Source organism: Scyliorhinus canicula, chromosome 19 (assembly GCF_902713615.1).
Source record: "Scyliorhinus canicula chromosome 19, sScyCan1.1, whole genome shotgun sequence".
NCBI lineage: Eukaryota > Metazoa > Chordata > Chondrichthyes > Carcharhiniformes > Scyliorhinidae > Scyliorhinus > Scyliorhinus canicula.
Genome location: NC_052164.1, coordinates 58,207,900 through 58,222,699, shown reverse-complemented (window position 1 = coordinate 58,222,699; position 14,800 = coordinate 58,207,900). Strand labels below are relative to the sequence as shown.

Below are 14,800 nucleotides of genomic sequence, written 5' to 3'. Positions count from 1 at the left end.
CCAGTTAATTTCTAACCAATAGAGATCCTCAAATTGTTGATGGGGAATTTGATGATGGTGATACTGTTGAATGGACCTATAGTAAATCTTCCTATGTTGTGATTTGCATTCATTTACTTTCTGCTCCCTATATCCAATATACATGTTCCTCACAATAATCAAGTCTTTCATTTTGTACTAATAAATCAGTGCTCAAAGTTTCTTTTCTCTTATTTCAGATTTGATCTAATCTTTCCATTCATCCATAAAATGCACCCAGTAAAACATTATTTCACAAACAGCTAGTGTGTGGATGTTATTCAGAATACACTCTGGTGAGTTCAGCCTGTGAAATGAAAAAAGCTTAACTGAAGGTATGTTTGCTCAAGCACCTCTTACGTCTCGAGGACAATGGAGAAGCTGTCGCTGGTGCAAAATCCTGGAAATCCCTTCCGAACAGCGCTGTGGGTGTATCAACATCACATAAACTGCAGCAGATCAAGAAGGCAGGTCACTACCACCTTCTTAAGGGCCATTAGGGATGGGCAATAAAGGCTGAATGAACCAGTGACGCCCACATCCCTTAAACAAATAAAAAAAACAAAGTGGCTTTGTCTTGTAACACTGATTCATATTGATATTTCCAGCAGGTTAGAACAGTCCTTAGTCCTTGTGAAACTCAAGAGTACATGGAATAACTGACCTTTCACCAGATTTGACCAGTTCTGGTGCACTAGTTGTTTGAACTTTGCTGCCATCAGTAGATACCGGTGGTGATGTGGGTGTAACTGGTAATGTGGGTGTTACCGGAGTTACAGGTGTTACAGGCAAACTGGAATCTGCCAACATCTGGCACCCCAGAGACTGCTCAGAAAGAGGGAGCTTTGTCCCACTCTCCTTCCCAGAGGACTTCTAGAGAAAACAAGTATGACATTAAAATCCATTCCCAACACATGGACAGGAAGATAAAGTGCAGCTGGTTATTCATCATGCTGATGGATAATTCTTTTCTCTGCTGGAGACCATCTGGTTGTTCAGTCACCATCCAACGTCATTGATTTATTCACTCATTGACAGGCAGGATCTTGTTCAAAGCAACTTTAAAACTCATATTCTTGAACTAAGATATTTCATAAACAAATAGTGTATTGTTCCAAATGGGGTATAATTACTGGGGGAATTCAAAGCTAAGGTAACTATTGTAATTATTGGGTGGCACACTAATTAGCACTGCTGCCTCGCAGTGCCAGGGGCCCAGGTTCCATTCTAGCTTTGGGTAACTGTGTGGAGTTTGCACTTTCTTTCAATGTCTGGGTGGGTTTCCTCCGGGTGTTCCGGTTTCCTCCCACAGTCCAAAGTTCTGCAGGTTAGATGGATTGGCCATGCTAAATTTCCCCTTAGTGCCCAAAGATGTGCAGGTTAGATGGGGTTACAGGGATAAGGCAGGGGGAATGAGCCAGGGTGGCGTGCTCTTTCAGAGGATCAGTGCAGATTCGATGGGCCGAATGGCCTCTTTCTGCACTAGCAATTATATGTTTCTATGGTTAAGGGGTAGAGCAAAACAGCAACATCAGGAGGTAAAATAAGCTGAATGAAAATTAAGATTTTACCAGCTGGGCAAGAACAAGCCAACACAGGCACTATGGGCCAAATGGTCTCCTTCTGAGTTTGATGACCATTTGACATTCTGCAGAAATATTGCTCAACTAAGCAAGTGGTGAATCTGTTTAACACATTCTCTAGGGAGTTCTTGGAAGCAGAATATATTGTTTCATTCAAGTTTGAAACATTTCTTGCAGAAAATAGTATTTTAGGGCACAGTAAACAAGTGACTTGCAAAATGACATGGTAGCTGTATCAGATGTGAGGAACAGGTTACTTTGCAGAAGGATCATTTAGATCCGAAACATCAACTCTGTTTTTCTCTCCCCACAGACGCTGCCAGACCTCAGTTTATCCAGCATTTTCTGTTTTTGTTTCCAATTTCCAGCACCCGCTCTAAGAAGCTTTTAGATAACTTTGGATCGATGACTGTCGCCTGATTCCTGAACCTGTTGTCGGTTAAACTATATATCTTGACTTCAATTCGTCAAGAACTCCATTGTCATCACATTAAACAAAAGTTTGGTTGAAGCTTCGACTTCTTGTGCAGTAATTCCAGTATTCCCAGAAAAGCTGGGAGTCCGGGCATATATCAGCTGAACAGTGAAGGTGCAGAGTGCATGAATAGTTTTGTAATAATATAACATAGAACATATAACATTACAGCCCAGTACGGGCCCTTCGGCCCTCGATGTTGCGCCGACCCGTGAAACCATCTGAAGCCTATCTGACCTACACTATTCCATTTTCATCCATATGTCTATCCAGTGAGCACTTAAATGCCCTTAAATTTGGCGAGTCTACTACTGTTGCAGGCAGGGCGTTCCACACCCCTACTACTCTCTGAGTAAAGAAACTGCCTCTGACATCTGTCCTATATCTACCACTCCTCAATTTAAAGCTATGTCCCCTCGTGTTGGTCATCACCATCCGAGGAAAAAGACTCACTGTCCACCCTATCTAACCCTCTGACTATCTTATATGTCTCTATTAAGTCACCTCTCAGCCTTCTCCTCTCTAACGAAAACAACCTCAAGTCCCTGAGCCTTTCTTTGTAAGACCTTCCCTCCATACCAGGCAACATCCTAGTAAATCTCCTCTGAACCCTTTCCAAAGCTTCCACATCCTTCCTATAATGTGGTGACCAGAACTGCACGCAGTACTCCAGGTGCGGCCGCACCAGAGTTTTGTACAGCTGCAGCATGACCTCGTGGCTCTGAAACTCAATCCCCCTACTGATAAAGGCTAGCACACCATATGCCTTCTTAACAGCCCTATTAACCTGGGTGGCAACTTTCAGGGATTTATGTACCTGGATGCCGAGATCTCTCTGTTCATCTACACTACCAAGAATCTTGCCATTAGCCCAGTCCTCTGCATTCCTGTTACTCCTTCTAGAGTGAACCACCTCACACTTTTCCGCATTAAACTCCATCTGCCACCTCTCAGCCCAGCTCTGCAGCTTATCTATGTCCCTCTGTAACCTATAACATCCTTCAGCACTATCCACAACTCCACCGACCTTCGTGTCATCTGTAAATTACTAACCCATCCTTCTACACCCTCTTCCAGGTCATTTATAAAAATGACAAACAAATAGGGGAGAAGTGGGGGGCTCGATGGAGGCTCCGTTAAGGGGGAACCATAGGTTCGTCCCGGGGAACATTGATGGGGGATTTCAGGGTTGGCACAGAGCGGGCATCAGACAGCTGAGGGACCAGTTTATTGATGGGAGGTTTGTGAGCCTGGGGGAGTTGGAGGAGAAATTTGGGCTCCCCCCGGGGAACATGTTCAGGTATCTGCAGGTAAAGGCATTTGCTAGGCGGCAGGTGGAGGGATTCCCTTCGCTTCCCGAGGGGGGTGAGCGGCAGGGTGCTTTCGGGGGTCTGGGTCGGAGAGGGGAAGATATCTGATATCTACAAGGTTATGCAGGAGGCGGAGGAGGCGTCAGTAGAGGAGCTGAAAACAAAGTGGGAGGGGGAATTGGGGGAACAGATCGAAGACGGGACATGGGCTGATGCCCTGGAGAGGGTTAATTCTTCCTCCTCGTGTGCGCGGCTTAGCCTCATCCAATTCAAGGTGCTGCACCGGGCCCACATGACTGGGACGAGGATGAGTAGGTTCTTTGGGGTGTGAGGACAGGTGTGTCAGGTGCTCGGGGAGTCCAGCGAACCATGCCCATATGTTCTGGGCATGCCCGGCACTGGAGGAGTTCTGGAAGGGGGGCGAGGACGGTGTCGAGGGTGGTGGGATCCAGGGTCAAGCCAGGATGGGGACTCGCGATTTTTGGGGTTGGGGTGGAGCCGGGAGTGCAGGAGGCCTAAGAGGCCGGTGTGCTGGCCTTTGCGTCCCTAGTAGCCCGGCGAAGGATCTTGCTACAATGGAAGGATGCGAGGCCCCCAAGCGTGGAGACCTGGATCAATGACATGGCGGGTTTCATTAAGCTAGAGAAGGTCAAATTCGCCCTGAGAGGGTCGGTACAAGGGTTCTTTAGGCGATGGCAGCCTTTTTCTCGACTTTCTGGCTCAACGATAGGGTACGGGGACAGCAGCAGCAGCAACCCGGGGAGGGAAAAGGGGTGGGAAAAGGGGAGGGAAAAGGGGGGGGGGGCCGACAATGACTATGTTTGTTTATTTAATTTTAATATTTTTAAGTTCTTTTGTTGTTCATTAGGGTTGGGGGGTGGGGGGATGTGATACATGCGCCGATACGGTCTGGGGTGTCACAGTTATTATGGGTTATTTTGTTGCATTTCATTGTTTGTCGTTATGTTTTATATTTTCTGTAAATAATTCCAATAAAAATTATTAAAAAAAAAAAAATGACAAACAGCAGTGGCCCCAAAACAGATCCTTGCGGTACACCACTAGTAACTGAACTCCAGGATTGACATTTGGCCATCAACGACCACCCTCTGTATTCTTTCAGCTAGCCAATTACTGATCCAAACCGCTGAAATCACCTTCAATCCCATACTTCCATATTTCTGCAATAGCCTACCGTGGGGAACCTTATCAAACGCCTTACTGAAATCCATATACACCACATCAACCGCTTTACCCTCATCCACCTGTTTGGTCACCTTCTCAAAAAACTCAATAAGGTTTGTGAGGCATGACCTACCCTTCACAAACCCGTGTTGACTATCGCTAATCAACTTGTTCTTTTCAAGATAGATAGTTTTTTGAAGAATAAAGGGATTAAGGATTATGGTGTTCGGGGCCGGAAAGTGGAGCTGAGTCCACAAAAGATCAGCCATGGGCACACGGTAGCATGGTGGTTAGCATAAATGCTTCACAGCTCCAGGGTCCCAGGTTCGATTCCCGGCTGGGACACTGTGCGGAGTCTGCACGTTCTCCCTGTGTCTGCCTAGGTTTCCTCCGGATGCTTGGTTTCCTCCCACAAACCTGGAAGACATGCTGTTAGGTGAATTGGACATTCTGAATTCTCCCTCATTGTACCTGAACAGGTGCGGAATGTGGCGACATGCGGAGTCTGCAAGTCCTCACCTTGTGTGCGTGGTTTTCCTCCGGGTTGCTCCGGTTTCCTCCCACAGTCCAAAGATGTGCGGGTTTAGGTGGATTGGCATGCTAAATTGCCCGTAGTGTCCTAAAAGTAAGGTTGGGGGGGGGGGGGGGTTGTTGGTTACGGTGTATAGGGTGGATACGTGGTTTTGAGTAGGTGATCATGGCTCGGCACAACATCGAGGGCCGATGGGCTGTTCTGTGCTTGTACTGTTAAAAAAAAAAATCTCATTGAATGGCGGAGCAGGCTCGTGGGGCCAGATGGCCTACTCCTGCTCCTAGTTCTTATGTTCTTATAAACCCTATCACTTATAACCTTTTCCAACATTTTACCCACAACCGAAGTAAGGCTCACAGGTCTATAATTACCAGGGTTGTCTCTACTCCCCTTCTTGAACAAGGGGACAACATTTGCAGAATACAGTGCAGAAGGGGCCATTCAGCCCATCGAGTCTGCACCGACCCACATTAAGCCCTCACTTCCACCCTATCCCCGTAACCCAATAACCCCTCCTAACCTTTTGGACACTAAGGGCAATTTAGCTTGGCCAATCCACCTAACCTGCAAGTCTTTGACTGTGGGAGGAAAACGGAGCACACGGAGGAAACACACGCAGACACGGGGAGATTGCGCAAAACTCCGCACAGACAGTGACCCAGCAGGGAATCGAACTTGGAACCTGGCACTGTGAAGCCACAGTGCTATTCACTTGTGCTACCGTGCTGCCCTTCAAACTCACGAAGAAATCCAATAGGAATTCAGAAGAAATGTCTTCACTCAGAGTGGTGAGCTAGTGGAATACAAGCATTGAGGAAGGTCAAAGGGAATGTGTAAGCTGAAGAAACAAAAGACATGTCCAGATGGACAGCACTGTAGCATTGTGGATAGCATCATTGCTTCACAGCTCCAGGGTCCCAGGTTCGTTTCCGGCTTGGGTCAGTGTCTGTGCGGAGTCTGCACATCCTCCCCGTGTGTGTGTGGGTTTCCTCCGGTGCTCCGGTTTCCTCCCACAGTCCAAAGATGTGCAGGTTAGGTGGATTGGCCATGATAAATTGCCCTTAGTGTCCAAAATTGCCCTTAGTGTTACGTGGGGTTACTGGGTTAAGGGGATAGGGTGGAGGTGTTGACCTTGGGTAGGGTGCTCTTTCCAAGAGCCAGTGCAGACTCGATGGGCCGAATGGCCTCCTTCTGTACTGTAAATTCTATGTAAATTTAGATGAGGTGTGAATGGCTGGATAGCAACCGCCAAATGCCAAGTGAAGAAACAAGAAGAAAACAGTAAATAAAGAAACAAAATGGAGGCAGAGGGTACGATCTAAAATTGCGATTGAAACCTGTTGGCAAGTCAGCCAACCAGAAGGATCAATATGAGGAGTATAGACGAGCAAGAGAAAGCTTACCCATACTCATTGGTGAAACAAAAGTGAGCAATTTCTATTGTGTTTTAAATATTATATAATGGTACTTAGAAATCAGACTTACTCCACCTTCGCCAGAAAGGAAGCGGCGAGCAGAATGAACCAGTTCTGACCAGTTGGAGGCATCTGAGAACCAAAAGTTTAACATACTGGGAGCAGAGATTTGCCACTCCAGCACCTTTCTCCTCAATCCCGGCCACAACTTCTAAATTGCTCAATCTTCTAAGTACTTAATAGATATTGCAAGAGTCCTTCCTGTATACTCCCTTGTTTCCTCTTCCGCTTATTTTGCTGTTATCATTTTTGATCCACAGATGATTAATGGACATGTATCTTTAAGTCAAGCAGCAGAGAGAATTAAGAATTCAGAAGTTACAGGAGAGAATACTTTGGCTAGTGTCTGCTAGTTTGAACAGGAGCTTCAGCCTTTTCAGCACCAGCGAAAGAGAGAGATGGGGTAGGACTCAGTTTGATTGATTGGCTGGAAGCCAATGAATTGGCTAAAAGGACGTACTGTGCACAGTAACAGGGGCTGATTGGATCCTGTCCCAGTACAATGATTTTCCTTCCCAAAGGCACTTATTAGGGACATCCTGGGTGTTGGTTTTGCTTCTTTGGTGCACATTGGCCTGGGGATGAGCCACGTTCTGTGCTTTGGTGGATATCCTGTTGTCCCCCTCGGGAGTGTCTCACTTCCTTGTTTGATTCAGTGGCATAGAACATAGAAGAGTGCAGCATAGTACAGGTCCTTCAGCCCACAATGCTGTGCCAACCACTTATCCTAATCTAAGATCAACCAAACCTACATCCCTTCAATTTACTGTTGTCCATGTGCCTGTCCAACAGTCGCTTAAATGTCCCTACTGACTCGGACTCCACCACCTCCGCTGGCAGTGCATTCCACGCACCGACCACTCTCTGTGTAAAGAACCTACCTCTGACATCTCCCCTATACCTTCCTCCAATCACCTTAAAATTACATCCCCTTGTGTCAGCCATTTCCGTCCTGGGGAAAAGTCTCTGGCTATCCATGCCTCTCATTACCTTGTACACCTTTATCAAGTCAACTCTCTTTCTCCTTCTCTCCAGTGAGAAAAGCCCTAGCTCCCTCAACATTTCTTCATAAGACATGCCCTCCAGTCCAGGCAGCATCCTGGTAAATCTCTTTTGTGCCCTCTCCAAAGCATCCACATCCTTCCTATAATGAGGCGACCAGAACTGGACACAATATTCCAAGTGTGGCCTAACCAGGGTTTTATAAAGCTGCAGCAAAACCTCGCGGCTCTTAAACTCAATCCCCCTGTTAAGGAAAGCCAACATACCATACGCCTTCTTAACAACCCTATCAACCTGGGTGGCAACTTTGAGGGATCTATGTACGTGGACCCCAAGATCCCTCTGTTCCTCCACACTTCCAAGAATCCTGCTTTTTACCCTGTATTCAGCATTCAAATTCGACCTTCCAAAATGAATCACTTCACATTTATCTAGGTTGAATTCCATCGGCCACTTCTCAGCCCAGCTCTGCATCCTGTCAACGTCCTGTTGAAAACTGCAATAGCCCTTGACACTATCTACAACTCCACCAACCTTTGTGTCATCGGCAAACTTACTAACTCACCCTATCACTTCCTCATCCAAGTCATTTATAAAAACCACAAAGAGCAGAGGTCCCAGAACAGATCCCTGTGGGACACCACTGGTCACCGACCTCCAGGCAGAATACTTTCCACCACTACCGCTCGCTGTCTTCTTTCGGCCAGCCAATTCTGTATCCAGACAGCCAAATTTTCCTGTATCCGCCCCTGATTTTCCGAATGAGCCTACCATGGGCAACCTTATGAAATGCCTTACTGAAATCTATATACACCACATCCACTCCCCGACCCTCATCAATGTGTCTCCTCAAATAATTCAACGAGGCTTGTGAGGCATGACCTGCCCCTCACAAAGCCGTGCTAACTATCTTTAATCAAACTATGTTTCTTTAAATAATCATAAATCATATCTCTCAAAATACTTTCCAGTATATTAGGGCAGCATGGTAGCTCAAGTGGATAGCACTGTGGCTTCACAGCGCCAGGGTCCCAGCTTCTATTCCCCGCTGGGTCACTGTCTGTGCGGAGTCTAAACATTCTCCCCGTGTCTGCGTGGGTTTCCTCCGGGTGCTCCGGTTTCCTCCCACGTCCAAAGACGTGCAGGTTAGGTGGATTGGCCATGATAAATTGCCCTTAGTGACCAAAAAGATTAGGAGGGGTTATTGGTTTATGGGGATAGGGTGGAAGTGAGGGCTTAAGTGGGTCGGTGCAGACTCGATGGGCCGAATGGCCTCCTTCTGCACTGTATGTTCTATTTTGCTCACCACAGACATAAGACTGACTGGTCTGTAATGCACAGGGATTTCCCTATTCCCTTTCTTGAACAGTGCTGTTCGCCTCCCTCCAATTATCCAGTACTACTCCAGTGGAAAGTGAGGACGTAAAGATCAGCAATCCCGTAATAAGAACATAAGAACTAGGAGCAGGAGTAGGCCATCTGGCCCCTCGAGCCTGCTCCGCCATTCAATTAGATCATGGCTGATCTTTTGTGGACTCAGCTCCACTTTCCGGCCCGAACACCATAACCCTTAATCCCTTTATTCTTCAAAAAACTATCTATCTTTACCTTAAAAACATGTAATGAAGGAGCCTCAACTGCTTCACTGGGCAAGGAATTCCATAGATTCACAACCCTTTGGGTGAAGAAGTTCCTCCTAAACTCAGTCCTAAATCTACTTCCCCTTATTTTGAGGCTATGTCCCCTAGTTCTGCTGTCACCCGCCAGTGGAAACAACCTGCCCGCATCTATCCTATCTATTCCCTTCATAATTTTAAATGTTTCTATAAGATCCCCCCTCATCCTTCTAAATTCCAACGAGTACAGTCCCAGTCTACTCAACCTCTCCTCATAATCCAACCCCTTCAGCTCTGGGATTAACCTAGTGAATCTCCTCTGCACACCCTCCAGCGCCAGTACGTCCTTTCTCAAGTAAGGAGACCCAGGGCCGGCTCAAGGCACCGGCAACTCGGGCAGTCGCCCGGGGCGCCATGTGCTAGGGGGCGCCAGAGACTCGGGTCCCGCGCATGCGCAGTTGGGCCGGTGCCAACCAGCACATGCGCGGTGGCCGCCCTCCCCCGCGGTGGCCGCCCTCCCCCAGGGTGGCCGCCCTCACCCAGGGCGGACCCCCCCCCCCCTGTCCGCCCCGCCCCCCCCCCTCGGGTCCGTCCCCCCCCCGGTCCGCTCCCCCCCTCCTCGGGTCCGTCCCCCCGCCCCGCCTCCCGGCCCCGCCCCCTCTCGGCCCCCCCTCCCCCCCCCTCGGCTCCGCCCTCCCCCCCAGCCCCGCCCCCCCCCACGGGCGCCGAAGTTCAGCTTGCCCGGGGCGCCAGCAACCCTAGGGCCGGCGCTGAGGAGACCAAAACTGAACACAATACTCCAGGTGTGGCCGCACTAACACCTTATACAATTGCAACATAACCTCCCTAGTCTTAAACTCCATCCCTCTAGCAATGAAGGACAAAATTCCATTTGCCTTCTTAATCACCTGTTGCACTTGTAACCAACCTTCTGTGACTCACGCAATAGCACACCCACGTCTCTCTGAACAGCAGCATGCTTTAATATTTTATCGTTTAAATAATAATCCCGTTTGCTGTTATTCCTACCAAAATGGATAACCTCACATTTGTCAACATTGTATTCCATCTGCCAGACCCGAGCCCATTCACTTAACCTATCCAAATCCCTCTGCAGACTTCCAGTATCCTCTGCACTTTTCGCCCTTGGTCCCCAACTCCAAATCATCTATGTAGATTGTGAACAATTGTGGGCCCAACACGGATCTCTGAGGGACACCACTAGCTACTGATTGCCAACCAGAGAAACACCCATTAATCCCCACTCTTTGCTTTCTATTAATTAACCAATCCTCTATCCATGCTACTACTTTACCCTTAATGCCATGCATCTTTATCTTATGCAGCAACCTTTTGTGTGGCACCTTGTCAAAAGCTTTCTGGAAATCCAGATATACCACATCCATCGGCTCCCCGTTATCTATTGCACTGGTAATGTCCTCAAAAAATTCCACTAAATTAGTTAGGCATGACCTGCCTTTTACAAACCCATGCTGCATTTGCCCAATGGGACAATTTCTAGCCAGATGCCTCGCAATTTCTTCCTTGATGATAGATTCCAGCATCTTCCCTACTACCGAAGTTAAGCTCACTGGCCTATAATTTCCTGCTTTCTGCCTACCTCCTTTTTTAATAACCTTGGGTATATCTCATATGGCCCAGGGGACTTATCTATTCTGATGTTTTTCAAAATTTCCAGCACATCCTCCTCCTTAATATCAACCTGTTTGAGTCTATTACCATGGTTCACGCTGTTCTCACCAGCAACAAGGTCCCTCTCTGTAGTGAATACTGAAGCAAAATGTTCATTTCGGACCTCCCCTACCTCCTCAGACTCGAGGCACAAGTTCCCTCCACTATCCCTGATTCGCCCTACACTCTTTCTGATCATCCTCTTATTTCTCACATAAGTGTAGAACACCTTGGGGTTTTCCGTAATCCTTCCCGCCAGGGCTTTTCATGCTCCCTTCTCTCCTAAATCCATTTTTGAGTTCTGTCCTGGCTATCTGGTAACCCTCTAGAGCCGAGTCAGATCCTTGCTTCCTCAACCTTATGTAAGCTTCCTTCTTCCTCTTGACTAGAAGATCCACTTCTCTTGTCATCCAAGGCGCCTTCACCTTACCATTGCTTCCTTGTCTCAGTGGGACAAAACAATCCAGCACTCGTAGCATGTGCTCCTTAAACAACCCCCACATTATTGTTGTGCATCTCCCCGAGATCATCTGTTCCCAATTTATGCTCCCCAGCTCCTGTCTAATAGCAGTATAATTTCCCCTCCTCCAATTAAATACCTTCCCATACTGTCTGTTCCTATCCCTCTCCATGACTATGGTAAAGGTCAAGGAGTTGTGGTCACTGTCACCGAAATGCTCTGCCACGGAGAAATCTGACACCTGGCATAGTTCGTTGCTAAGCACCAAATCCAATATGGCCTCCCCCCTAGTCGGCCGACCTACAGATTGAGTCAGGAATCCTTCCTGGACACATCTCACAAAATATACTCCATCTAAACCATTTGCACTAAGGAGGTTCCAGTCAATATTAGGGAAGTTGAAGCCACCCGTGGCAACAACTCTGTTACTTCTGCACCGTTCCAAGATCTGCCATCCAATCTGTTCCTCCAATACTCTGCTGCTATTGGGAGGTCTATAGAAAACTCTTAATAAAGTGACTGCTCCTTTCTTGGTTTTGACTTCCACCCATACTGACTCAGTGGACAGCCCCTCCTCAACTACCTCCTTTTCTGCAGCTGTGATGCACTCTCTAATTAACAGTGCCACCCCCCTTCCTTAAAACCTCTAAACCCAGGAATATCTGACAACCATTCCTGCCTCTGTGAAATCCATGTCTCAGTAACGGCCACAACATTGTAGTTCCAAATACTGATCCGTGCTCTAAGTTCATCTCCCTTATTTCTAACACTCCTTGCATTGAAATAGACATACTTTAATCCATCCCATTGAGTGCAACTTTGCCCGATGAACTGTCTAACCTTGCTTACGGACTCGCTGCATATTATTTCTGCCCGTCAAACAGCTACCCTATTCTCTGATCCATAGCTCTGGTTCCCATCCCCCTGCCAAACTGGTTTAAACCCTGCCGAAGAGCTCTAGCAAACCTCCCGCCCAGGATATTGGTGCCCTTCCTGTTTAGATGCAACCCATCCCTCATATACAGGTTCCCCCTCCCCAGAAGGCATCCTAATGATCTACATATCTGAAGCCTTGTTCTCTTCTTCATTGGTGGGTGCTCAGCGTGTGCCAGGGAAATATGGAGCCAGGGTTGGGTCCAGATTCCTTGTTATTCTGTGGGTTACTTCTAATAGTTCCAGCTCTTACTTCGTTCTTTTCTTTTCTTGGGATGTTCTGAAGATTTGATTATAATCCGAACATATTGCTGCCGGTCCTCACTGTATAATAGTATAGAATGATGTTGGTTCTGTTCTGGCCTTAGTTCAGGGTTAAGTTGCATTGTGGGATATATATATGTAACTCCCCTTACAACTGGGGTTTTCACTTATTACTTTTCGTTTGTAAGGGCAGGTCTGATTAATCCGTCCTTGGTTCTTACATGGGTGCAGGTAAGTCTTGTATCCGAGGAGACTAGGTTGTGGGTCGTTGGTGCCTTTGGTGCTGCTAGAGTTGAGGGAGATGTATATCGGTGTGCACCCGAACAAGGTGCAGAAAGTTTATCCTGATTTCTTTCAGTAATTGTGGGCTGATGCAGCCTGGGAGGGTGTGCATCATTTTACCATGTTTTACATGGCCTCATCCTGTTTCTCCCTCAGTCTCTGGTGGAGCTGTATAGGTATCGAGTGATGTCTAATGATTGTATTGAGTCAGTTGCGATGTTGTTCTCCTGTATTTCTCTGTACTTATGTACGCTGAGCCATTTCTGTTGTATTGCTTGTGGCAATGGATTATTGTATGACTTTGTTGCAATTTTCTCTAAAATGTAAAACCTCAATAAAAATACTTTTAAAAACCCCAAAAGATCTACAGATCTTGGTCTCGAAAGCTCCAACAGTTCTGCATCTTCATCTGTTTGGAAACCAAGTTCCAGATTTTCACAAACTTTTTTGTGGAAAGGGCTTCCCGATTTCACTCCGGAAAGGTTGCTTTCTTATTTTAAAATGATTGTTCTGGATTACTCCAGACGGCAAGTTATTTTCTCTCTATCCACCCTGTTGAATCATTTTCACACTTTAACACCTCAATTGAGTCATCCTCAATCTGTTAAATTTAAGGGAATAAAAACTAAGCAACTCGAGTCCTGAAAATGTAACCATCGAGGTTAGAGCATCAGCCTGTCTAATCTTTGCCACATTCCCTCCAAAGATATTCTTCCTGAGGTGCAGTACCTAGAAATTAGTTGCTCTCTCAAACCAACCCTGCCTGCCTTGTCATTAATTTTCTTGAGATAAAGCCCAACATTCTATGAGGCTTCAAGACTATATTTGGCTGTTACGTGTATAATTGGATTGTGGTGTGACCTAATGCCCAACAGAGGTCAGCTATCACTCTCAGTACAGGGAAAGGCACCTCAACATAGGAAATCTTGAGTAGGAACAAATCACACGACCAACCACCAGTGGTGGTCCTAACCCTTGACCTCAAATCGGGGCGAGGGAGATACCAGGGGAGGGGTTGTCAGGAACCTTCTGGTCATTTTAAAATCATACTGCAGTCAAACCTCAGAAAGTCTGTTGTTCATAGCCCAGATCAAGCCAGAGTTTCCGTCACCGAGACACTACTGTTGTCTTGTATGGGAACAGGTCATGTGCAGCCCACACCACCAGAGGTGGGACACCTGGAGCGGGCTCAGGTGGCCTGTCAAACAGTCATCAACCAGGCCATTGGCTGCTGGGACCCCCCTCCCGAGACCTTATTGGCTGGAAGACAGAGAAGTTTCTGGAAAAGTGAGTGGGGGGGATGGGGGGATAAAAATAGGCATCTCAGAGACACCAGTGGCAGAAGGAACAGAGCAAGCAGAAGAAGCAAAAGAGCAAGCAAAAGAGGAGAAGGAGCTGAAGACAAGCAGAATAGCAGAAGACAAGCAAAGACTCAAAGCAAAGAATTGGTGTTTGAGGTGACCCTGACCAGACCAGAAGGAAGCAATCAAGCAACAAACAGCTAGTGAGAAGCACCTTTGCAAAGAGGAACCAGAGGGACTCAGGGATCGGATCTACAACTTACCAGACCACCCTTGCGGGTAGTATAGTCGACTCCTGCATGCTTCTTTAATGTATAGTGGGTAATTTACGGGTTAACTATATTTAATAAAATGTGCTGCATTATATCCGCATCCTGTACTTGTTCTACTCATCAATAAAGACACCTGGGTAAACTTTAATTAAGGAGCTGGTTGAAGCATCTGAATTGGACTGATACAACACTTCTCAGCTCCTGAGTAAATAATACTCACAATCTTGGTTGTCAGCTTCGGTTTCTGTTGTAACGCCTTCTTGGCTTTAGCCGCTGCAGCCTGGGCCTGGTGAATCCGTTCTGTAATAATTGAGGCCAAGAATGGATTAGACTTCCTTGTCTGTTCATGGGTAACTGCAGAGTGTTGGCAATCATCCTGAAGTTAAACTATTTCAAGAAA

General features: G+C 46.9%; 1 protein-coding gene across 4 annotated transcripts in view; it reads right to left on the bottom strand.

Annotated features, from left to right (window-relative positions):
- Positions 1 to 542: 542 nt before the first annotated feature.
- The window catches only part of nfrkb (nuclear factor related to kappaB binding protein), a 146,311-nt gene continuing 132,053 nt past the window's right edge, over positions 543 to 14,800 (bottom strand). Inside the window, exons 19-20 of one of the 4 annotated variants that reach the window (XM_038779406.1) lie at positions 14,621 to 14,700; positions 543 to 888 (exon numbers count right to left, since the gene is read on the bottom strand). In XM_038779406.1, coding sequence (XP_038635334.1) covers positions 643 to 888; positions 14,621 to 14,700 — 326 coding nt within the window. In that variant the 3' untranslated portion in view covers positions 543 to 642. Of the gene's footprint in view, positions 892 to 14,620; positions 14,701 to 14,800 lie in introns of all 4 variants that reach the window. The other 3 variants (XM_038779407.1, XM_038779405.1, XM_038779404.1) reach the window with 3 other exon arrangements.